This window comes from Spermophilus citellus (assembly GCF_964194105.1).
Source record: "Spermophilus citellus genome assembly, chromosome: 17".
NCBI classification, from domain to species: Eukaryota; Metazoa; Chordata; class Mammalia; order Rodentia; family Sciuridae; genus Spermophilus; species Spermophilus citellus.
In genome coordinates, this window is record NC_138199.1 from 39,077,497 (window position 1) to 39,101,054 (window position 23,558).

General features: G+C 45.9%; 2 protein-coding genes across 11 annotated transcripts in view; one reads left to right on the top strand and one right to left on the bottom strand.

The window, feature by feature from the left end:
• MYO19 (myosin XIX) overlaps nucleotides 1-11,300 on the top strand; it is a 28,960-nt gene extending 17,660 nt beyond the window's left edge. For 4 of the 10 annotated variants that reach the window (XM_081270006.1, XM_081270007.1, XM_081270004.1 and 1 more), the window contains 11 exons: nucleotides 309-422; nucleotides 677-853; nucleotides 1,176-1,328; nucleotides 2,588-2,695; nucleotides 3,643-3,713; nucleotides 4,202-4,305; nucleotides 5,843-6,009; nucleotides 6,135-6,264; nucleotides 8,068-8,153; nucleotides 8,819-9,124; nucleotides 10,504-11,300. In XM_081270006.1, the coding sequence (XP_081126132.1) occupies nucleotides 309-422; nucleotides 677-853; nucleotides 1,176-1,328; nucleotides 2,588-2,695; nucleotides 3,643-3,713; nucleotides 4,202-4,305; nucleotides 5,843-6,009; nucleotides 6,135-6,264; nucleotides 8,068-8,153; nucleotides 8,819-9,124; nucleotides 10,504-10,632 (1,545 nt within the window). In that variant the 3' untranslated portion in view covers nucleotides 10,633-11,300. Of the gene's footprint in view, nucleotides 1-308; nucleotides 423-676; nucleotides 854-1,175; nucleotides 1,329-2,587; nucleotides 2,696-3,642; nucleotides 3,714-4,201; nucleotides 4,306-5,171; nucleotides 5,309-5,842; nucleotides 6,010-6,134; nucleotides 6,265-8,067; nucleotides 8,154-8,818; nucleotides 9,125-10,503 lie in introns of those variants that run through there. The other 6 variants (XM_081270009.1, XR_014019207.1, XR_014019208.1 and 3 more) reach the window with 6 other exon arrangements.
• ZNHIT3 (zinc finger HIT-type containing 3) lies at nucleotides 11,136-20,201 on the bottom strand. Its single transcript, XM_081270022.1, has 5 exons — nucleotides 19,803-20,201; nucleotides 19,653-19,684; nucleotides 13,984-14,067; nucleotides 12,959-13,039; nucleotides 11,136-11,666 (listed from the first exon to the last, which is right to left on the bottom strand). The coding sequence occupies exons 1-5, from the start codon at nucleotides 19,886-19,888 to the stop codon at nucleotides 11,485-11,487; spliced, it is 465 nt and encodes a 154-aa protein (XP_081126148.1). The 5' UTR covers nucleotides 19,889-20,201; the 3' UTR covers nucleotides 11,136-11,484.
• Nucleotides 20,202-23,558: the final 3,357 nt, after the last annotated feature.

A 23,558-nucleotide genomic window follows, 5' to 3' on the forward strand; every position in this document is an offset into this window, starting at 1 on the left:
TCTTCTGGGTCCTTCACTTCACCTGGTCCTTCAACCCAGCCCAGCTCTGACTGGGAGCCTTTTATTCCTCATTTTGTTTTTGACAAGTAATAGTTATATATATGATGTACGATGTGGTGGGTTTTGTTTTTGGAACCCAGGAGCTCATGCGTGTTAGGCAAGTGCTATAGCACTGAACTACACTCCCAGGCCAATGTAATGTTTTGATAGACTCATGTTCCTTCTTTGGTGCTGTTTTGGAACATGCTGAGGTACCAAGGCCAGCTGTGGGAGGCCTTCTTCAATCCTACTCCCCGTCTTTCCCCTAGGAGGAATACGCAGTGGAAGGCCTGGAGTGGTCATTTGTCAATTACCAGGACAACCAGACCTGCTTGGATCTCATCGAGGGAAGCCCTATCAGCATCTGCTCCCTCATAAACGAGGTGGAGAGGGTCCACTAGAACTGAGCACCAGAATTGGTCTTTGGGCTTTTCTGTGGTTTTAACTATTCTGTGCTCTCTTTCTGCCTCTATCTCTCCATCTGCCAAATGGGTTTGCTGATTCCTCTATTCTCCTCTTGGGGTCACTATATTTCCTGTGTGACAACCCTGCTGCCATGGAAGCCGGACAGTGGGGACTATGAGGGTTATGAAACCCTCTTGTTTTTGTGACTGACTGCCCACTCCCAACCCCACAGGAGTGCCGCCTAAATCGGCCAAGCAGTGCAGCCCAGCTCCAGACACGCATTGAGAGTGCCTTGGCAGGCAGCCCCTGCTTGGGCCACAATAAGCTCAGCCGGGAGCCCAGTTTTGTGGTGGTGCATTTTGCAGGACCTGTGCGGTACCACACAGCAGGCCTGGTGGAGAAGAACAAGGTGAGCTCAGCCTGGACCAGAGTCTGGAAGAGATGGTGCATGAAGCAGGACACTGTGCTTCATGCATGTGGTTTCACATTAGGTATCCTTTTTCTCTCAAATGTCCACCCAGAATCCAGGATCACTATCTGGGTCTCTGCAAATCCAGCCTGACCTGCCTGGAAATGACCTGTTGGCCTGGGTCTGGGTCTTTGGTTGGCCTGGACTCAGGCCCTGCCCTCCTGGAAGCCCTGCCTTGGCTTGGGCATCCAGGGGGGCATATGGACAGCTCTAGGAAGCAGTCCACCTGTTCTCACCTGCAACCCTTGCCCTTTTTCTATAGGACCCCATCCCTCCTGAACTGACTGGGCTCTTGCAGCAATCCCAGCACTCCTTACTCACTGTGCTATTTCCTACTGACCCCAAAGAGAAGACCCAGGAAAAACCCTCTGGCCAGAACAGGACCCCTGCATTGACTGTGGTGTCCAAGTTCAAGGTGAGTCTGGTGGTTCTGACATGACAATCTCAAATGTTTATTGAGCCCCTCCCAAGACTGGAGCTATCTGCTTGGAGCAGTGGTTCAGTGATTTGTTATATGTCAAGCAGATATGGTCTCTGTTCCCATGGGTAGAAACAAAGACAGGACACACAGGCCATCAGATGTAATGATATGACATCTTGGGGGAGTGGAAGGACTCTTGCTCACTGATGATAGGATGCTCACAGAACAGTAATGAACCTCTCTGAGTGGGTCCTGCTCAAACCTGTCCTCAGCAGGCACAGGCTTGTCATTTTTCTCAGTATTGTCAGTTTTCTGCTATTGCCCTTGCATGTACCTTCCTGGGATTTTTTTTTTTTTTTTATCGGGATTGAACCCAAAGGTGCTTACCACTGACCCACATCCCAGCCTTTTTACATTCTATTTTGAGATGGGATCTTGCTAAGTTGTTTAGGGCCTCATTAAATTGCTGAGACTGGCTTTGAGCTTGCAATCCACCTGCCTCAACTTCCCAAGTTGCTGGGATTGTAGGCATACACCACCACACCTGACACCTGGGATCTCTTGACCACTGCCCTTCAGCTCCCACACAAATTTTTTTAGTTTGTTTCTACTCATCCATCAAACCTCTGCTCTGTCATTGAGGAGAGAGCTCCTCCTTGAGGAGGCACCCTGTAGTACCCAGTTAGATTAGCATTTTTCTACCCCAGCTTCAGACACCACAGAGGGTGTCCTATATGTGTGTGGCCCCTGAGACTAAGCTCTGAGACAGCAGCAGACTGCCTAGGTCCTGGTCCCTGCAAGCCTCCATCACACAGGGCAAGCTTAATAATGGCAACTGTTGCCTGAAAGAATGGCAGCGGATGGGGTGGGGGTGGGGAAGGGGTTGAAACTGTTCTCTTCCAGAAGATTGCTCTGGGGAGATGGGGCAAGAGAGGAAGCTGAGATCAGATGCAGGCAAACTGATCAGATAAAGGTCATAGTTCCAAAAGTTACTTAGAGACAAGGGTGAGGAGCAATAGTAGGTACGAAGGGGGTGTGCTTTGGGAATGGCCTTGTAGAGACCATTTATATCAGTGCTGCTGTCTTCCCCATTCGGTAAGATCCTCCGGTAGTTGTCACCAGGGCACATGAGGATCTTGGTCTCAAGGCTGAGAAGGCTGCTGGAGGCATTGGCTACAGTTACTAACCAGGGCTTGGCTAAGGCCCTGAGCAGCCCCAGTCCCTGTTTAACCCATGTACTCTCCCATCTTCAGGCTTCCCTGGAGCAGCTCCTGCGGATCCTGCAGAACACCACACCCCACTACATTCGCTGTATTAAGCCCAACAGCCAGGGCCAGCCACAGAGCTTCCTCCAAGAGGAGGTAAAAACACTGGACCAAAGCTGCTTTGCACTGATCCCCATCTGGCAAGCCCTGGGAGGATGCAGGGCAAGACATCTCCAAACAGAGTCTCTGGGAGTCTCAGGCTGGGCCTGACATTAGGGAGGGCTGCTCTTCTCTGCTGGGGCAGGGCAGTCATGTGCAATTGTGGCTGTGTGGCATGTACTGTGCAGTGGCTTAGGTGAGGAGGCAAGTAGGGACTCCAGTGTCTCTTGCTCTCTGCTCATCAAGTTAGGTGCCTTGAGGAGGGATTGAAGGACTGATAAGTGTCTTTTGTGACTAGTTGAAACTCTGTGTTATTTTAGTCCATGTACAATGTAGCCATTTCTGACTGGAGTGTCACTTTTTTTTGTCTAATCTACGCAAAAGCACTTTGGCCAGCAGCTACCCTTTTTGCTCAGGGTACCAGACTCTGAGGGCTATGGATGAGGTGTGAGTGCTGGACAGTGTTAAAAAGGAGCACAGGGTCATCTGGTAGATGTGGCCTTGGAGTTGGTAGCCAGGACTACTTGGCTGTGTGGTAAAGACTGGAATTCAGACTGTGGGAGAATCTTTACAGTATGACCTCCCAGCCCCTTAGCTGTGAACCACTCTGCTACCTGCAAAAACAATCAGAACTAGAAATCTGGTTGGGCTGCATTCTAAGATAGTGAGTCTTCCCCAAAGGAAGGGATGAGATACAGCCAGGACCATCAAAGCCCTCAACTGTATCAAAACTCAGGCATCTGGGGAGACTTGGAACTACCAGGGCCCTCTTTCTACAGAGGAAATTTTTTCAGGGTTCCTTGATTTGCCACCCCAAGGAGATACCCCTCATCAGCCAAGACTCAGGAGAGCCTCAGCACCACACAGGCTAGGGCCCAAGAAAAAGCCAGAAGGAATGGCATTTCTGGTCCCACAAGTGCCTACCCTATCTTCCCACCCTATAGGTCCTGAGCCAACTGGAGGCCTGTGGCCTTGTAGAGACCATTCATATCAGTGCTGCTGGCTTCCCCATTCGGTGAGTGAGTCATACCACCACAGGGAACAGGGCATTGCTGGGGTGAATTACAGGACTTGGCCCAGACAGGAGCCTGCCCAAGAGAGAGCTGGAGGTAGAGATGAAGAAAAAGAGGCAAGTCTATAGAAGTCCACCTGGAACTCAACAGGCAGCACTTGTTAATTTATCCATTCATTTACTGTACACTGTTTTGAACAATAAAAATTACCAGCATTGTTTTTGGTAATGTATCAGTGAATAAGGAAGGTGAGTCTCTCCCTCTTGGGGTATACATTCCTATAGAGTCAGGAAAAATAAGTGCAACTGGTGCTAGGAAAGAAACAGAAAAATGCTAATTAGATAACCCAACGGGGAAGGGCCCTTCTATGCAGCTCAGGCCTATGAGAAATGAAGGGTCAGGAATTGAGAGATGCTGAAGGAACTGAGCCCTGAGTGATGTACCTGGCTCACGGATGAACTCATTCTCTTTCACCTGCTCTGGCTTGCAGGGTCTCTCACCAGAACTTTATGGAACGATATGAGTTACTGAGAAGGCTCTGTCCTCGCGCATCCTCAAGTTTCCATAACCCATATTCTGCCAAAGAGCACTCTGGTGAGTGGGGGCCCTTTGTTCAAACACAGGTCACTGAATACAACATAGCCCTGCCCTTATGGCTCCTCGTTCAATGCAGGGAACAAACTCAAAGACAGCTGTGGAATGTGGGAAGGCAGAGCTGTGAGCAGGATGCTGTGGGAAGTGCTGGGCAGGTGTGGACTGGGGAAAGCTTCCTAAAGCAGGTGGTAGGTGAGGGTAAGTTGGGTAGCCAGGTGAATAGGCTAATCTGAACAGAGGCGTGAGACAGCAGTGTGGGTGTGAGGAACTCCAGGCCATTGCAGTTTCGCTGGCTCATCAGGACAGTGGTGACAGGTGATCTACTCAGGGAACCTAGACTTTATTCTCTGGACAGAAGAGGTGGCACTGCAGGGAAGAAAGCCAGCAGCTCCATCAGCCGGGGGGCCTTGTGGAGGTTTCGGGAGTGAGGCTGCAAAGCTGCCAAGGGGAGAGAAGCCAGAGAGGTGGGAGATGTGTGGAAGAAACTGGTCAGCCTTGGTAGGGGTTGACCAGTATACAGACAGGAAGAGCCAGAGAGGTCTGGGGAAGCTCAAAAGCCCTCCAAGACTGACGAGCTCCAGGTCCCAGGAGTTGTCAGAAGGCACTTGGACAAGCTTTAACCTCAGGGGAAGTCTGGCCCATGGCTGATGTAGGTAGCTGGCATGTAGACAGAACCAAGGCTGCAGGAATAAGGAGGCCAGGAATGGGACACAAGGTCCCCAGCCACGGCTACTCCCCCACCCACCCAGCACTACCCTAGTGCCCATGGGACTTCATAAGATATTTCTGCTTTGTTTTTCTCCCCTCTTGGGCAGTTTCATCACTTTCTTTTCACTCTCTCATTTCTTACTCCTCTGTCTGGTTAGCTCTCCTGTTTCATGTTTCTTGCCCAAGCCCCTGTGGGCCGTTTGATTTTGCGGCTGTCTCTGATCGCTGGCATCTGCTTTGGTAGCCTGTGTCTCCAGGGAGGCCCTGAGCAGCTAAAGGTTTTCAGAGCCCTCAGGTAAATCCTCCTGCACAGGAGTTAGCCCCATAAGACATGGGAGGGCAACAGTGGGACCTGTTGGGCCTTCGTGGAACTGGAATTTGTTCTATCTTTTTCCCTAAATGGCAAGCAGTAAGGGGTCAGGAGCTGCAGTAGTGGCCCAGCTGCCCTTTCTGCCTCTCAGGATGTTGGGACCACGTAAATAAATGCAGGCTGAGTGGCCTGGGGTGCCAGGTTGGAAGGAGTTGCTCTACTGGCATCACCCCCTTTGCTAGCCTGTCCAAAGAGACCTGAGGCCATGGAGGCTGCAGGATACTCTAGGGCATAGCCACAGTGGGGACTCCAAGACTCCTCAGAATAGCAGGTCCCTGAGACAACAGAGCCACTGCTTCTGGTCTCCTCCAAAAAATGGGAGGAGGGAGGAAAGGCTGGAGGTAAGAAGAGCAGGAAAGAGGCTTGGAAGATGCTGAAGAGACCAAAGCCAGTTTTTTAGGGCTACCAAAGCATGCGGAGAGGACCATGCACTGATGGAGTCTCTATTCCATCCCCCAGAACAGCCACCACAGGATGAGGCGGCCACACTGCAGACTCTCCTCCAGGACATTCTCCACATTCTGCCAGCACTAATTGGGACAGCAGCCACACCTGCTGATTCAGCTGAGTGCACACCAGCTCCACTGCAGTGTGGCAGGACCAAGGTGTTCATGACTGACTTTATGGTAAGCTGGCTGAGGGATGAGATTATGCCTGCCAGCTTCGGGCTGTCCACAGCAGGACAGTCTGGGCCCTCCTGGGGACAGTGGGAGGAGAGGCTGAGGACCTCAGTGGACGTAACTCCTTCCAGCTAGAGCTTCTGGAAAACGGACGTACGCAGGTGCTAGAGCAGTGTGCCCGCTGCATCCAGTGTGGCTGGAGACAACACCAGCGTAGAAAGCAGAAAAGGCAGAGGCGAGCTGCCACCCTCATTCAGGCAGGTAGGTGGATGGCAAACCCTGGGTGCCCTAGGATTTGACCCCCCTGTGCACCTCGCCCAGAGTCCGCAGGTTAATGGAAACCAAATCATTCCTACCTAGGCTAAACGTTTGCCTTCAGTTCCCTTTTCTCAGACCAACATAGCTGTTTATGCCACTGTCTTTTTCACTCCTTTTTCATAAATCAATACCTGCTAGGCTGCAGGGCTTGGAAGAAGGTAAAAGTGACAGCATTTGATTCATCAAAGGAAAAGATTCATACCAGTCTTATTTTGAAAAAATGGTAGAAATAGCCCAAATGGCTAACAGGGATGTAATCATGGCTAAATTATGGATCATCCCTATGACACAGCTAAATATTTTTGAGGACTATTATGCACTTACTGGAACACCACTTCCTGGATAATAAAGGATGATCCCACCCTTGTAAGGTGTGTTTATGTGTAGAGGCATAAAAAGAACTGTAAAGGTAAATAAATACTGTAGAACTCTCTGGATTGGGGAGATAACAGGTGGTTTTTGTATTTGTCTTTAAAGTTTTTTAATGCTATTTAATGGAGTATCCTTTGTTCTCTATATAATCATACCAAAAGAAATTAGAATATGCTGAAATCTCAAGAGAAGGAAATAGAAATTCCCATCAGCCAGTAATTAATTTTATCAGCATTTGGGCATATGATGATGTTGTATCATACACTCAAAGCAAGCAAGAAAATTTGAGGACTTTATTTTATTTATCCATTTATTTAGTATAAACAAGTAAATATTGATTGAACCTGGGGCAGTTTATTACTGAGCTACATCCCCATCCATTTTTATTTTTTTGTTTTGAGACAGTCTAAATTGCCAAGGCTGGCCTCAAACACATTTCTGCCTCAACCTCCCAAATCACTGTGATTACAGGCATGTAGTACCATTCTCATTTTTTTTTTTTTTTTAAGAGACTTTTTTTCCTGTTTGCAGCACCAGGGATGGAACCCAGGGAAGTAGAAATGATCCAAAACCCTCTCATTCCTGGCATTGCCAGGGATTGAGTATGAGATGGAGGTGATCCTTCTGGGCCTGGCCAGTCAAAGCCTCCCAGGTATCACTCAGTGTGTAGGCTCTGAGTGTAAAGTGTTTATTTTTTTTTAATTCAAATTAATTTATTTTAATTAGGTATATATGATAGCAGAATGCATTTTGATTCATTGTACACAACTGCAGCACAGCTTTTCATTTCACTGGTTGTACATGATGTAGTATCACACCATATGTGCAGTCTAATGATATTTGTCCATCTCATTCCACCATCGTGTGAAATGTTTTTAAAAACCCATCTTAAGCCAGGTGCAGTGGCATGTGCCTATAATCCTAGCCACACAGGAGGATTGAAACTCTAAACCAGCTGGGCAATTTAGCAAGATCATGTCTCAACATTTAAAATTGGGCTGAGGGCTGGGGCTGTAGCTCAGTGGCAGAGCTCTTGCCTAGCAAATGTGAGGCGCTGGGTTTGATCCTCACCACCGCATAAAAGTAAAAAAGGCATTCTGTCCATCAACAACTACAAAAAAATTTTTTTAATAAAAATAAAATGGGGCTGAGGATACAGCTCAGTAGTAAAGTACCCCTGAGTTTAATTCCCAGTACTAGCAGGGAAAAACAAGCCCCATTTTGCTTCATGTGTTGACTTTAGAACTTTATATAATAGTACATGGTAACCAATACTTTAGATAAAACACATTTCTGGTGTTTTGGCACAGCCAGGTTGCCAAGTGCTCTAATGACCATTGTTATCTCTTTGCTCTTTCTGGGCAAACCTCTTAGCCGTTCGTTCCTGGTTAACTCGGAAACACATCCAGAGGCTGCACATAGCAGCCACAGTCATCAAGCACGCATGGCAGAAGTGGAGAGTGAGTACGACTTGAGAAGTCAGGGTGGGCAGCTCACAGAGATTCTGGCACCAGACAGACCCAAGTGGGTGGGAATGGGGGTGGGGGGCAGTGTCGGGCAGGATGTTCAGCCTCTCAGCCTTGTGTTCCTCCTGTGCAAGACAGGCAGAGGCAGCTCCTCCCGTGGTGGTAGTGATAATAAACAGTGGCATGAGTTTAACTCCTGGAACATACTAAACCATGGATTTGTGTACTTTAAATGCATAACTTCTATGGCCTATCAGAAAGGCTGTTGCTTATGCAACTGCCTTATTTTCTGCCACATGGACCCCTTCTATTTCTTGGCATCCAGCTGTTCACATCAGGTACCTTCAATTCATCTTGTTAAACTGATTTATTAAAAATAGTTTGGTTTGTATTTTCCATTAAAAGAACTAGAAAGCCAGCCATAGTGGTGCACGCCTGTAATCCCGGTGGCTCAGTAGGCTGAGGCGGGAGGATCCCAAGTTCAAAGCCAGCCTCAGCAACTTAGCAAGACCCTGGTTCAAAATAAAGTATAAAGAGGGCTAGGGTCAGTGGTTAAGAACCCCTGGGTTTAATCCTTAGAACGCCCCCCCCTTCAAAAAAAAAAAAAAAAGACTAGAGAAATCTAAAGTTTAAAAAAGATTTTTTTTTTTCTTTTTAAGATCAGAATGGCCTTCCTTGCTTCTAAAGAACTGGATGGTTTGGAAGAAAAACACTTTTCCCAAGCTCATGGTTCCCCGAACTCCTCTCCACTGCCCCCAATGCAGCCCAGGCTCCTAGGGGCAATAATCCGGCTTTGGCCTCTAGGACTAGTCCTGGCCAATGCAGCTGTGGGTATACGCGGCTTTCAGAGAAAACTGGTAGTCCATGCCTGCCTCCAGCTTCCCTCAGGCAGCTCCAGGAGCTCCAGTGTCCAGACAGCACAACAAGACCAGGCTGGTGTCAGGTCCATCCGAGCACTACCTCAGGTAAGATGTGTGATGGGATAGCAGTCCTAACCTACCACAGGTCCAGCTCCTCACACCTGTCTAGGGAATGCAGGGAGACTAAGGCTGGGAGGAGACCCTTCCCTAACCCTTCTGGGTAAACCCGAAGCCTGAGCTTCCCAACCAGCTGCAAGTTCTGATTATTTCCATTATTGAAACTGGGACTCTATCTTCCAGAACCTTCTAGTCCCCACCCCTTATGGTACTAGAAATTGAATTCAGGACCTTGCTACTGCTAGGCCAAGTCCTCTACCACTAAGCTACATACCCCCAGCTTTTTTTAGTTTTTGAGACAGGGTCTTACTAAGTTGCCCAGGTTGGCCTTGAAATTTTGATTCTCCTGCCTCAACTTCCCAAGTCATTGGGACTATAGGCATGTGCCACCATACAGAGCTTGAATGTCCTTTTACTTAATCCCAAGTGGGACTGACTTGTCACTTCACAAAACACTGGATTTGGCACCATGTTTTCCTCATTACTTGGTTCATCTCTCCTTTTCCAGCTGAGGAAATGAGAAACGGGTATCAATGGTCCAAGTCCTCTGCTTTTATAATATGAGCAGCTAGAGAAGACAGTGAGCCAGCATTCAGGAAGCCCATGTCACACACAGCTTTTTAGTTCACCCTAGCAAGCCTATCCTCATAAATCAGCTGAGGAAAGTTGATAGGTGTGTTAGCGCTCAGAAGCAGAACCTCAGGATCTGGGTCTTGGCTCTGCCCCTTTCACTGGATGACCTGAGTGAAGCTGAGAGCTAACACTCGGTGTGTTGCACGGGCCACAGCAAGGAGCAAACGAAATTGTTTCCTTCCTTCTGCTTTGTCAATTTCCAAAGCAGAGGAATTACTATAGGCCATAATCTGAATAAAATCTCCCATGAAGCTGGGCATGGTGGCACATGCCTATAATCCCAGTGGCTCGGGAGGCCAGCCTCAGCAAGAGAGGCACTAAATAAATCAGTGAGACTCCATCTCTAAATGAAATACAAGAAAGGGCTGGGGATGTGGCTCACTGGTTGAGTGCCTGAGTCTCACTCCCATGAAAACTCACAGGCCAGCATAAATGTAAACAGAAGTGTAAATGTTTTGATCTTCCAGCTGGAAGCAGTCATAGGAATGTGACAAGTGATAACTTCTACCCCTTCCTAGGGTTTCCTCATCTGTCTCATACTGAATGGATGTGAAATATGATATTGGATTCTATTTCAGAATTCTAAAAAAATACATTAATGAAGTCCTGCCACTGGTATGGCCCTCAGACCAGTACTTGTTCACACCTCACATTTCTAACATTGGCTCTGTGAGGTACCTTTAAGACCTGGCACTCCTGGGAGCTGGGGCTAAGCTAAATCTCTTTCTCCCCAGGGCTCGATAAGGTTTCACTGCAGAAAGTCTCCACTGCGCTACGCCGACACCTGCCCTGAACCTTCACCCTCTAGTGTTACTGGCTTTAATCAGATTCTGCTAGAAAAACACAGGCCAATCCATGTATGACCTCCTCTCACCCTCTGCTCTTACCTGGCTGAGTGATCTGTAGTGCCTTTGTTTCCATGAGGCCTTTTCCTGCCAGATGCCTTGCCAAAGACATTTAATCAGCACACAACTGCCAAACTATCCCACAGCAACTGTAAATGTATGCACGTGAAACAACTCCAGGCTGCAAGGCCCAGGCCTGTAGCCTAAGCACTGAGAGGTGTGAGGGTTGCTAGTGATTAAGCCAGGATTCAGGCCACAGAGAACTTACCATTTCACTCACTACTTCATGGATCAAACTCGGTAGCAGATGAGGCTGTTTTAGAGTTTGATCTGTCACTACAGTGGGGCACCCATTCACCCACAAGCACTTTAGAAAACAGGCAAACGTGGGCTTTAGAACTTTGGCTGGGAAAAACTGCATTTAGTTCCTCAAAGGAACAAAACCTTATTTAATAAGTTGTTGACTTATTTAATTTCAAACAATCAAATCAGGGACCAAGGACAATGAACAATGCAATGTACAAGAGAACCACCATATCTTGATTTTACTTAGTAACACTGATCAGTTTTCAACTGAAATAAGTATGAAACATGACAAATAAGTTATGTACCAAAAATAAAACATTTGAAAACAACCCTATGAATGTCAAGCTCTCTTCATAAAGGATTTGCTATATTGAGTACTCCCCATGGCCTGAAACATACACACCTGTCAAGAAACAGATACCTGCACAACCTCAGCAGTCAGCTTGCATCTGGGAAGCCACCTTCCATGTTTGGAGGCCAACAACGTTAGCTGCTTCCTGACCCACCCCCCTGCAAAGTCTGGGAGTCAGGCATGTGCTTGACCAAAGAGCACAATAATGCATTTTAAGAATCCTCATTCTGTGGTGGTTCCACGATCCTTAAACAGCAGTCCGCAAACTCCACAAACAAGGGCTCCTGCATATAGGCTCTCATGAGCTTTGCTTTGTTGTCACCCTGATCGAGGTTGATCATCAACTGTCTAAGGTGTGGATTGAGCAATAAGTTTTTTAATGTTGCAGATTCCCCTTTAAAAAAGAACAACAAAAAAGCCTAAGTTCAAGTAGGAACATGTAGAGATGGCTAAAAGCTAAATGTTTTAAATGTAATAAACTCTTGCATCCCTGTAAACCATTATGTCATACCCCCAGCTCCATAGGTCTCTCATCCATGGATATAACTAATCAGGTTGAAAATGTTAAAATTTTTCAGTTACAAAATTTTGCCTATACAAATATATATAGACTTTCCTTGTCCTTATTCTTTAAATAATTCGGCATAACAACTGTTTACCCAGCATTTACATTGTATTAGGTAATCCAGAGATGTATACTTACATTGTATTAGTATCCTAGAGATGATTTCTGCTGGAACCAAACCCTGCCTTACAACTGTCTCATCACTACAGTGGTATCAAGTGCTAAGACCAACCCATTAGCCTGACTGACTGGAAAGAATGAAATTAATTTTACATAGAACTCATACAAATAGTAGACTAAGAAGTACTACAAAAAAATGTGCTATTTTTACACACTTTTTGCGTGTGTATAGTCTTGATGAACACAGGGCCTCACACCTGCTAGACAAGTGTTCTACTGCTGAGCTGTATCTCCAGCCCCCCAAAATGTACATTATTAACATCTGTTTCCCCCCTGAAAATTTTAATCTTGTGATACTAGCCTGTACTAAGGAATGGACTATAAATCCAGCACAGGAGATAAGGGAAATACTGGTCCCTACCCTACAAATTGATGTATAAGACAAAATACCATAAAATATGAGTGGTACATTAACTGATAAGCTCAAGGCAATATGCAAAGACAAGTGCCTAATTCTGAGAGACATGGGTCAAGAAAAGCTTAGTTGAGCCAAGAAAACTTAAACTGTACTTTGAAGGAAGGACAGAATTTTGCCAACCTGCAATATCCAGATTCTAGACAAAAGAAACAATGGGCATTGTGGCCAGGCCAGGAGATGTGAAATCATTCAGGTTTACAGAACTGTACAGCTGGAAAGGAAAGGCCCTGTATGCCACACCATTTTTAATAGCTTAAGTCATATTTCAAAAATTAATAAGGAAATTGGGGCAGGAGGTGTAGCACAGTGATAGAGTGCCTATCTGCATGAGTGAGTCCCTGAGTTTGATCTCCAATGCGTTTTTAAAAAGGTGGGTAGATGGTTGGGGATACAGCTCAGTTGGGAGGGTGCTTGCCTTGCATGCACAAGCCCTGGATTTGATCCCCAGCACCACCAAAAACAAATTCTATACAATAAAATTATCTCAATGGTTAACAAGGAAATAAATACAGAACAGACTTACCTAAATTCTTCAAATTCTGTAAAGAAACTCTGTCTTCTTCCTCATCACTATCAAGAAAATCGGCTATAGAGGAGTCATCATCTAAGAAACACACAGCATAATCTGTTTAACAGTCAAAGCCAGTGCATCGGATGTTAACACGTACTCCCGAAGGAAAAAAAAAAAGTGCATACCCAACAGTGATGGGGTATACAAGTAGTTAAAAATATCTCTGGAATTCACAATTATACTACTCTTGTATAAAAAAGGAAAAGCAGGTGAAAGAAAAAATGGTGGTTTTACTTAAATGCATCCTAGCACTTAAACTATGTTTCCCTCTGGTCTTTGAGCTTGGAACATGGTATTTTAATTCTTAACACCCCACCTCCATGGGCCAGTGAACTAGCTGATGTGTAGAAACATGCCAAACATAAGTCCCTGAGCTTCCACGCAGGCAGAAATTACTGGCCCTTCCTAAACCCAACTAGAAGTTTCCCAAAGGGCAGAGATGGCCCATCCCTATGCTATGATCTTCAATACCTCTTTAGTGGAACCAGAGGCCTGGAATAATGCATAACCCAGGACATATGAAGGAAATTCTACATGAATGGATAGGATAGATGGAATGACAGCCCATCACCCCAGCAGGAGGAGTCCCCAGCAGCAGTGAAGTGACCCAAAACAAAGGAAACCTGCCTCAGCCTAGCTCAGGTTAACTGACAGCTAGTCAGGCTCAGGCAGGGAAACCCAAAGCTGTGACCAGAAAAGGCCTCTACCAGCAGAACCCACCTCACATTCCTATACCACAGTCATGGCCTTTCTCCCCACTGCTTCCTGCTCCTGGGTTTCCTCCCATGAAGGAAGTGTCAGGCTGTTCTCTCACCACCCATGACAACTCATGACCCACTCTTGGGGTCAAGGATGAGAAGACTGCTGCTCCCTAACAAAGCCATTCTGCAGCCCATGTCTTAGATTCATTTCTTTCCATTAGTTGTCTTTGAAAACTCCTCTAGGTTTGTTTGAAATCAATCATCCAAACAACATACCTTTGTTTTCCTCAGGCTGTGTAGTTTTCACAGGAGCAGCTGATCTTTTATTCTTAATGGGACGAGTTTCAGGGTTGCACTGCTCTGAAAAAGACAAATCTCAGACACACACACCTTCTATTTCAGTGATAAGGCTGCACCTCCTCACCAAGCCAAGGGAGAAGCATGTGTACTGGGTGGAGATGGATATGGAAGAAGGGAGACATCAGAGGGACAGGATGAGAAAAACCCTAAGCCTAACAGAAGGGCTTAAGGACGCTATGTTCACACATTTCAAGAACCTGTTCTCATTCTCCTTCCCTAATCTACAGGGTTTTCACTATGATAAGTGGCTCACAGTGTCTTCAATAAGCATCATGATTTTCTCAGCAATTTCAGATGTTAAATTTATATGTACCAGTGCCACTGAGAATACACAGATGAAAGTCACCACTCCCACCTTTGAAGGGTTTAGTCATGGGAGATAGCTAGACACACAGAAGAAGGATCTGGTCTAAGTCCACCTGAGAAAACCAGGAGACATCACCAAGATGACTCTTAGAGGAGCGTTAGGTAGAAAGAAGAGCATTATTGGCAGAGGAAAAGGTCTATGCCTAGGCAGAAAAGAGCAGAGTCAGGAATTAGGAGATAGTGATAAGCAATTGCCAGTTGATTGACAGGGCAGCCTGGCAGGTACTTGGAGCAAAAGAGGAAGCCAGAGCAAAAGAATGGCCCCCACAGGAAGTCTGTCTTTCCCCACCAATGTCTCAGCAAAAGCACCACTGGCCTTTAGGGTGAAAAGTTTTCTAGTGGTGCAGAATGGTCTCTCACATTGCACTATCTACATTTGAGCCCCAGAACCAATTCTCCATAGTGTCACCAATCTCTGCTCAACCAAGTTGATAACAGTGACACCGTTGACAATGTGTCTCCTTAGAGAACACTGCCTTCCATACTAGAAAGCCAGAGTTCTTAGCATAGGAGAGTAAAATTTGCATTTCCAGAAATATCGCCCCAGCACCAACAAGGTCGCAGGGCAATAAGCTTCTGATTGCCACATGGATACAGGACAAGCATTGCGGACCTCAGACTCCCAACCCTGCTTCCAGTGCTATAGTTTCACTTCTTTCCTATCTTGAGCTGCCTGGTTTCTTTGAAAATGTTCCAGAGATATTAGGAAATGGGGGAGGTGGTACTGCTGGTAAACCAGAGACTCAGGGGATAAAACTAAAGGCAAAACAACCAATGAAGAACTTTAAGAGTCAACAGAGCACATGGTAATAGGAAAGGGTTATGGGGGCAGATTAAAGAAACAAGATTAGTAAACAATATGCTGTGAAAAGGGGCAAGCATCTAATCAGAAAGGGGGTTGTTACAATAGCTGCCAGTGTCAGTGACTAATCAGCAAGTGCCCTGTCAGATAAAGTGTCTCAATGGACCCTTTCAGAGCATTCAAGACACTACAGATGAGACAATTAGGTTTTCCTATAATAAAGAAACTTATCCAAGGTCCAGAGTTAAGTGGCAGAGGCAGAATTTGAATCTAGGTCTAACTTTAAGGCTGTGCTACACCTCAGGAGGGAATGAAAGGAGGGGCAGATTTTGGAGTTAGCTGTTGGTTTCTAGGGCCCCAAAAAGTAAACGGAGCTATATATTTGGGTGTTAAGAGGAAAGGAAAAAGGAAAGGGGGAAGAAAAGAAAAGGAGAAAAGAAAGATATACGCTGGGCATGGTGGTGTATACCTACAATCCCAAGGGTTCAGAAGGCTGAGGCAGGAGGATCTCAAGTTCAAAGCCAGCCTCAGCAAAAGCAAGGCACTAAGCAATACAGTGAGATCCCATCTCCAAATAAAATACAAAATAGGGCTAGGGATGTGGATCAGTGATTGAGTGCCCCTAAATTCAATCCCCAGTACCCACCCCCCCAAAAAAAGAGAAGGTCAAAGACAGAATCCCAAGTTTCATGGGAAAGCAAAGGGAAGTAACGGAGAAACAACATTCAAAAAGGGAAGAGAGGGCTGGGTTGAGTGGAACATGCCTACCATGTCAAGTTACAAGGGAAGCTGAGCAGAAGAGTCACAAGTTCAAGGGCAGCCTGGGAAACTTAGTGAGGTCTTGTCCAGAAAAAAAATGTTTAAGCTGAGTACAGTGGTGCATGCCTGTAATCCCAGCAACTCAGGAGGATCACAAGTTTGAAGTTCTGGGGATATAGCTCAGTTGGTAGAGTGTCTGCTGCGCATGCACAAGTCCCTGGGTTCAATCCCCAGCACCATCCAAAAAAAAAAAAAAAAAAAGAATTAATATGGGGCTGGGGATGTGGCTCAAGCGGTAGCGCGCTCGCTTGGCATGCGTGCGGCCCAGGTTCGATCCTCACCACCACATATAAAGATGTTGTGTCCGCCAATAACTAAAAAATAAAATATTAAAATTCTAAACTCTCTCTCTCTCTCTCTTAAAAAAAAAAAAAAAAGTTTGAGGCCAGTCTTGGCAACTTAGCAACTTAGACCCTGCCTCAAAATAAATAAATTAATTAAATAAAAAGGTCTGGGGATGTGGCTCCAGTGATTAAGCATCCCTGGGTTCAATCCCCAGTACCCACCCCCACAAAAAAAGTCAGGGGATATATCTTAGTGGTTGAGCACCACTAGGTTCAATCCACAATAACACAAAAATACAATAAAAAGAAAAGGAGGCAAGAGCCCCAGAGAGTAGTGAGGTACACTACTCTCAGGAAGGGAGAAGTCAAGCACAAGAGATATTCACAGAAACCAAGACAACAAATGAACAGTGTCCAACAAATGTGTAGAAACTCTTCTTAGAGCTGGCACATGCCTGTAATCCCAGTGATTCAGGAGGTTGAGGCAGGAGGATCACAAGTTTCAGGCCAGCTTCAGCAATGCAGTAAGACCCCCATCTCAAAATAAAAAAATGAGTGGGATGTAGGTAGAGTGCCTCTAGGTTCAATCCCTAGCAGTGAGAAATAAAAAGAAATTCCTGTTAGAAAACTGTGTGTATACTGAGGATCAAACCCAGGGCCTTTCGAATGCAAGGCAAGTGCTCTACCACTGAGTTACACCGCCAGCCCAGAAATGATTCCTTTATTAAATATTTTAGATATCATACTTTAACAATGCCTGTATCAGGAATAGCAAAACAACTCAAATATCCACCAGTAGGGATCTAGTTAAACAGTGGTTATATCAGCCATCTAATACGTCCTTTAAATCAATGAACTAAAACTCTATATCCTGATTCTTTTAAAGTGCCCAAAATATGCTGTAAAATCAAATAAGGGTGTGTTTAGGTAGTCTAATCTCATTGCTGAAATTCTTTTTTTTGTTTTTTTGTTTTGTTTTTTTGGGGGGGTTTGGTACTGGAGATTGAACCCAGGAGTGTTTAACCACTAAGCCACATTTATTTAGAGACAGCATCTCACTGAGTTGCTAGGTACCTCACTAAGTTGCTGAGGCTGGCTTTGAACTCATGATCCTCCTGTCTCAGCCTCCTGAGCTGCTGGGATTACCACTCCCAGCTCATAGCTGAAATTCTGAGGGATTAAAAAAAAAGTCCTTTACAATCAGCATACTTCAGTGATGCAGCCCCATCAATGTTTATACCAGCTCAATTCACAATAGCTAAACTATGGAACCAACCTAGGTGCCCTTCAACAAATAAATGGATAAAGAAATTGTGGTATATATATACAATGGAATATTACTCAGCTTAAAAAGATTAAAATTATGGCATTTGCCAGTAAATGGAAGGAACTGGAGAATATTATGCTAAGTAAAAATAAACCAATCTCAAAGAACCAAAGGCCTAATGTTTTCTCTGATTCGTGGATGTTAGTTCACAATAAGGCGGTGGGAGAATAGAGGTGATTTGGACTAGACAGAGGGGAGTGAAGGGAGAAGAGAGAGTGGGTAGGAATGATAATAGAATGAATTGGACATTATTACCCTATGTGTATAAATAATTACGTGACCTGTGTAACTCATGTACAACCACACAAATGAGAACTTACACTCCATTTATGTGTGATGTGTCGAAATGCATTCACTGTTGTGTATAACTAATTAGAACAAGTAAATATATATATAAAGAAAAATAATAAGTTAAAGAAAAAAGCCCTATGTAATGGCACAAGAATGGAAATAATCTGAAAGAATCTATATTAAGCTTTTAGCCACAATTTTATTGGGTAGTAGAACTAATGAGTTTTACTTTCTAAAATACCTGGTCTTTTATTTTTTTGGTACCAGGGATTGAACTCAGAGGCACTCAACCACTGAGCCACTTGGCAGTATAAAGCCAGTCCTAATTTGTATTTTATTTAGAGATAGGGTCTCACTGAGTTGCTTAGTACCTGGCCACTTCTAAGACAGGCTTTGAACTCGAGATCCTCCTGCCTACAGGCATTTACCACCATGCCTGGCTAAAATACCTTGTCTTAAAAAAAAAATGCAGACAGGCGCAGTGGCACATACTTGTAATCCCAGCAACTGAGAAGGTGGGGGCAGGAGGATCACAAGTCCGAGGCCAGCAACTTAGTGAGACCCTGTCTCAAAAATAAAAAAGGGGCTGAGGATGTGGCTCAGTGGTTAATTGCCCCTGAGTTCAATCCCCAGTACGGAAAAAAAAAAAAAGCAGAAATGTATTTTATCTTCGTAAAACATGTATATGTGTGTGCACGTGCATATATATACACACATATAAATATGCTTGTATATACTTATATATGTGTGTGTGTGTGTGTGTGTATATATATAAAGAGAGAGAGAGAGAGAGAGAGAGAGAGAGAGAGAGAGAGAGAGAACACCCAGGCCTAGAGCATGCTAGGCAAGCACTCCACTGCTGAGTTTCCTCCCCAGATGTAACTAATATAAAACGTGGAAAATTCCACAAATTTAAACAAACTAGAGAGTGGCAATTAAATTTTCTACACGCATATGTCAGTTTCAAGATACCTTACAGATCTTAATGATACAGTGCAGATTGTTAAGTGCAAACACTATCAAGGACTTTGCTCCTTTTATTGTAAATAGGTCTACATCATTGTTTCTAATAAGATACTATTTAAAAGAGAGAAACTGGGGCTGGGGATAAAGCTCAGTTGGAAGAGTGCTTGCCTTGCGTGCATGCCTCCCCGGAACCACAAAAAAAGAGCGAGAGTGAAACATTATAGTTAACCTCAGCAGAGCAGCTTCTGCCAAAAGGTGAGAGGCCCGCTAGCATGCTAAGAACAGCTATGGAGGATTTTGCTACGAAAGCAGTCTAGGGGTTTTTGTTTGATTTTTACTTAGAAAAGGTTTATTTAGATCACAATTTTGGAGATTTAAAGCAGTCGACTCTTTTTTAAAAAGAAAACGACAGAGGCACGTAGGAATAAAGCCAGGATAGAAGTAGGTTGACTGTTAAAAACCGAGAAAGCATTTACAGGGGTCCCCCCACACAAGGAGAGGTACAGGACACTAGAGACAGACTGAGGACGCAAGGCTCTCACAGAACAAATGGTGACCCGAGTGAGACAGAATTGCTTGGGAGGTCTGAGGGGCTCCGGGCGGATCCGGCGCTGCAAGGCCTGGAGGAGGCGCAGCCTGAGGCCCACATCCCCTGAAGGCACTGGGGTGGGGTGGGGGGGTGCCACACACGAGGAGGCCAGGTGCTAAAGCGGGGACACCCGGGCCTTACCTTTGTGCTTCTGGAAGCAGGTCACCGAGCAGCTGCAACGACAGAGACCACAGCCCAAGTCAGCCCAGAAGGCGACGGCCCTCCCGCAGAGCCCAGCCCAGACCCGGCAGGACACTCGCGCTCCCCGACCCCCACGAATTCCCCACTCACTAGGGCACGCGGCAGGCGGGGCAGCGGTACTTGGGCTTCTCGGAGCAGATCACGCACACCACGGTGCTGCATTTGAACGACGCCATGGCGCCAGACCAACTGGCTCACGCCCCTCTCACGCAGCAGCTCCTAGCGCACGCCCTTCCGCTCGTTTTCTAAACCAGAGCCAATCAGCGTTCGGCACTTATTGGCAGTCAAAAGCAATGGATGGATCTTGCTCCCTCGTCCAGTCCTCATTAGTAGAGCGTAGATATACTCGATGTGCTCAAGTAGCTATCACCAGGTCTTGTCTTGATTAGGTCTCGTCGTCAAAGAACTTGTTATCTAGCCCTATCCCTATCCTTACGAGGCTGTGTGGCTTAGATCAAGTCACCACCACTCTATAGGATTGTTGCACGCGTATAAAAAGAAATAGAACTAAACCTCCTCCACAAACATTGGGTTCTCCTGTCCATCTCATCTCTGGCAATCAAACTGGAATCGACTGGTTCATGTAGCACACAGGAAACTGCCCTTCCCATCCTAGGCCACTCTTCCTAAAGGAATAAAAGACATTTCTTGAGGCTTGGCCCGGAAAAATGCTTATTAGGGCTCTAACTGTGAGACCTTCTCTGCGGAGGCACTGAGGACCTTCAGAGGTTAGAAGACGGTCTCTGTTCCCTAGGAGCTTAAGGCCTATAATGAAGGCAAAACTGGGGGAAGGAGAGAAGACACTCATTCTTGGGTTCGTGCCTCTTCTGATCTGCATTTGCACGAACCTGAGAATTAGTGTTTCTGAAATTTGCCCCTTGACTCCTCTCTTGCCTCACCCCAGTCCCAGTGTAGATTGACCAGAAAGCAGATGACCTCTGGCCCAAATGAGTGGATGCTGGGAAGTTTAGTCTGGATGGATGGACTATGATGGGTCTTGAATGCCATCACAGACTTCAGGTAGAGACAGTCATGGGGTTCTTTTTTTTTTTTTTTTAATATTTATTTATTTATTTATTTATTTTTTGGTGGACACAACATCTTTGTTGGTATGTGGTGCTGAGGATCGAACCCGGGCCGCACGCATGCCAGGCGAGCGCGCTACCGCTTGAGCCACATCCCCAGCCCAGTCATGGGGTTCTTTTGTTTTGTTTTAAGAGCCTGGGTACTCTTCCTCAAAGCCAGTGTGAGCCCCAGCCTAACCATGGCTCTCACCTTAATTTCAGATTGGCCCTCCTAGGGCTTTAAGTCACACTCAACCCCACCAAGGGACTTCTCTTCTATGTTGGCTGTTCAGCTTCTGGTGCCCCCCTTAATAAGGAATTCTCACCATAGTTTCCATGTGTGGGGATGGATCTGGTACAACTTCAGCAGATGCTGAAGTTTTCTTGGTTCAAACTTGTCCTTGGCTGTGTGACTTAGATGGATTGGTTATTCCCTCTGTGCTCCCTCTTCTATTAAAGAGGATGTTCGGGCTTACTTTCTTGAACTATATAAGGTAAAGAGATCGTGTGTAAAAAGTAATTTAAAGAACTCTAAAGTGTTATTTATGTGATAACTGGAAAGAGTCTAACTCCCCTGAATCTCCAGACCAAACCCTATGAGCACAGGTGACAGGGCCCAAGTCACTCACAGCCCAGGTCCTGAAGCTCCAATCTGCCTTCTACCTCTGTGGGAAGTGATGATCTTCAGTATCATGGACTTCCTGTGGACGCTGTCCAGTCTTCAGTGCTGAAGTAGTATGACCCCTCTGGCAGCTCAGGGTTCCCTGCCTCCAACCCCCACCCAAGAACCATTGGGAATCCAAGATGCTTCCACGCTGACCCAATAACTCACAGTTCCTCATGTCCCTCAACAGTTGAACAACTGCTGGTTTGAACCTGCAGCATCCCAGAAGATCCAAGTTTATCTGGGTCAGAGAAGCCCAGTTTCTTGTCCAGGGCCACATTTGAATCCTGTGTCCTGTAGGAACTTGTTGAAATTTGCCTGCTAAGAAGATATTGCTTCTTCTTATTGATGCCTTCAGATTTTTCCTATGATTTATGTGCAAAGACTGAGGCCAGGGAGAATCTCCATAATTTTCAAAGGCTTGACCACACCCCCCAACCCACATACAAATCATGACTCCTCTATGTGTCAGTCTACAGATGGTGCAAAAAAAGAGAAAATTCCTGGAATTCCTCCCATACTTATCCCCTACTGTGAAGATATCCCTCCCTCTACTCTGGGTGTCCCCAGTTTGCATTGACCTCTGTATCCCTCCTATTCCTCCAATGTCCAGAAGAGGAGGTGGGCTCAGCTGTGATGGCTTTGAGGTTGGTGGATGCCAAGAAGCCCAGTACAACTCCCCTGGGTGACAACCAGTTCAGAAAAGAAAGACAAGTATGACTCTAGGCCCAGCAATTACCGGCTGCCTAGGTAGTCCTTGGCATCAACCTGAGATGTAATATGGCATCTGAAGAGAGATGAGTTTTTTCAGAGCTCCCTGGCCTAGCCAACAGAGGATTCTAGGGAGCCAAACCCAGAGCCAATACCAATTCCTGGAAATGGCCATGGGTCCCAGGCCCATTCCAGCACCACCAGAGGGCACTGCAGGTCAACTGGCTCTGGTAGAGAGACTGCTGGAATGTAGCCCGGGTGACACACCCCCTTGTGCAGGTGACTAGGTTGTCTGACCCGCAACTGTGGGTGCTGGCTGGCACCTCGAACATCACCAGGTGGTGAGAAAGAGCACTGAGAGTATGAGGGCAATGCTGGTAACCTGATGGGCAGGGATGCCTCCTGAGAGAAAGCAGGCAGTGCCCCAGCCTAAGGCTCCCAAAGCAAATGGCTGTCCAGGAGCAGGTTCCCATGGTGCCCCACCCTATCACCTTGAGTTACCGTACAGTCCCAGGAGGGCAGAGGTTCAACTGGAAACTGGCCCCCCACATTAGCCTAATAACAGTTGAATGTACTTCAGGAGCCTTTGGGTTAATAACTAGGGCACAGTCACTCAGTGACTGGTACCTTCACTGTCGCCCTGATGGGGAGAGCAGATGGTTCTAATCTCCCTACATATGTCACAAGTGCTGCCCTGATTGGAGGCCAGGGATTGATAAGGTTGAGCCCTATTAAATTTCAGTTCCTTTCTGCAGTTACAACACCTCAATCCCTCCCAGGATATGGGGGAGCCCAGGATCAGCACTAGAAGTGTCTGTGATGGGTTCTTAGTGACTGCTGACATGTTCTCATCTGGTAAATAAGAGAGATTAAAGTGAGTAAGGATGTTGATGAGGGACCTGAACTTCTGGTAAGGTGGACTCAAGTAATTGATTTCCAACTCCTTGTGTGTTTTTTCATAATCATGAAGTTATAGCCATCCTCCAACTCTAGACAATGACAGCATAACCTACAGTTAGACTTGAGAGGGAATTTCCAAAAGATGAAAGAAATGGAGAATAATTGCATTCTCTACCACTCCAGAGACAATAGAGGTCACCATTGGTTCCTGAAATTTTCACACTTTATCTGTCTTACAAATTTATATAGATCTCCCACCTACATTCCCTAGGCCACATAGGGGTCAAAGGAATCAGGAATGTCCCAACACGTCTCCAAAAAGACTAAGGGTCCCAGGTGGATTGGGAATGGAGCCCCAGGCTTTCCTGAAAATTTAACACAGCTCTACCTCCACATGGTGGAGATCCACAGAAATTTTGCTAAGAAAGGGGAACCGACAGCCTAAGCTTCCTTTCCACTTCTTTTAAAAATGAAGACAAAGAAGTGCACATGTTGGGCTGGGGTTGT

Coding starts and splice junctions, on each gene's coding strand:
- ZNHIT3 (XM_081270022.1), bottom strand. CDS start 19,888: ATGGCGTCGTTCAAATGCAGCACCGTGGTGTGCGTGATCTGCTCCGAG. Junction 13,040..13,983: donor ACAGCCTGAGGAAAACAAAG/GTATGTTGTTTG, acceptor TGTGTTTCTTAG/ATGATGACTCCTCTATAGCC. Junction 11,667..12,958: donor ACAGAATTTGAAGAATTTAG/GTAAGTCTGTTC, acceptor TCTTTTTTAAAG/GGGAATCTGCAACATTAAAA.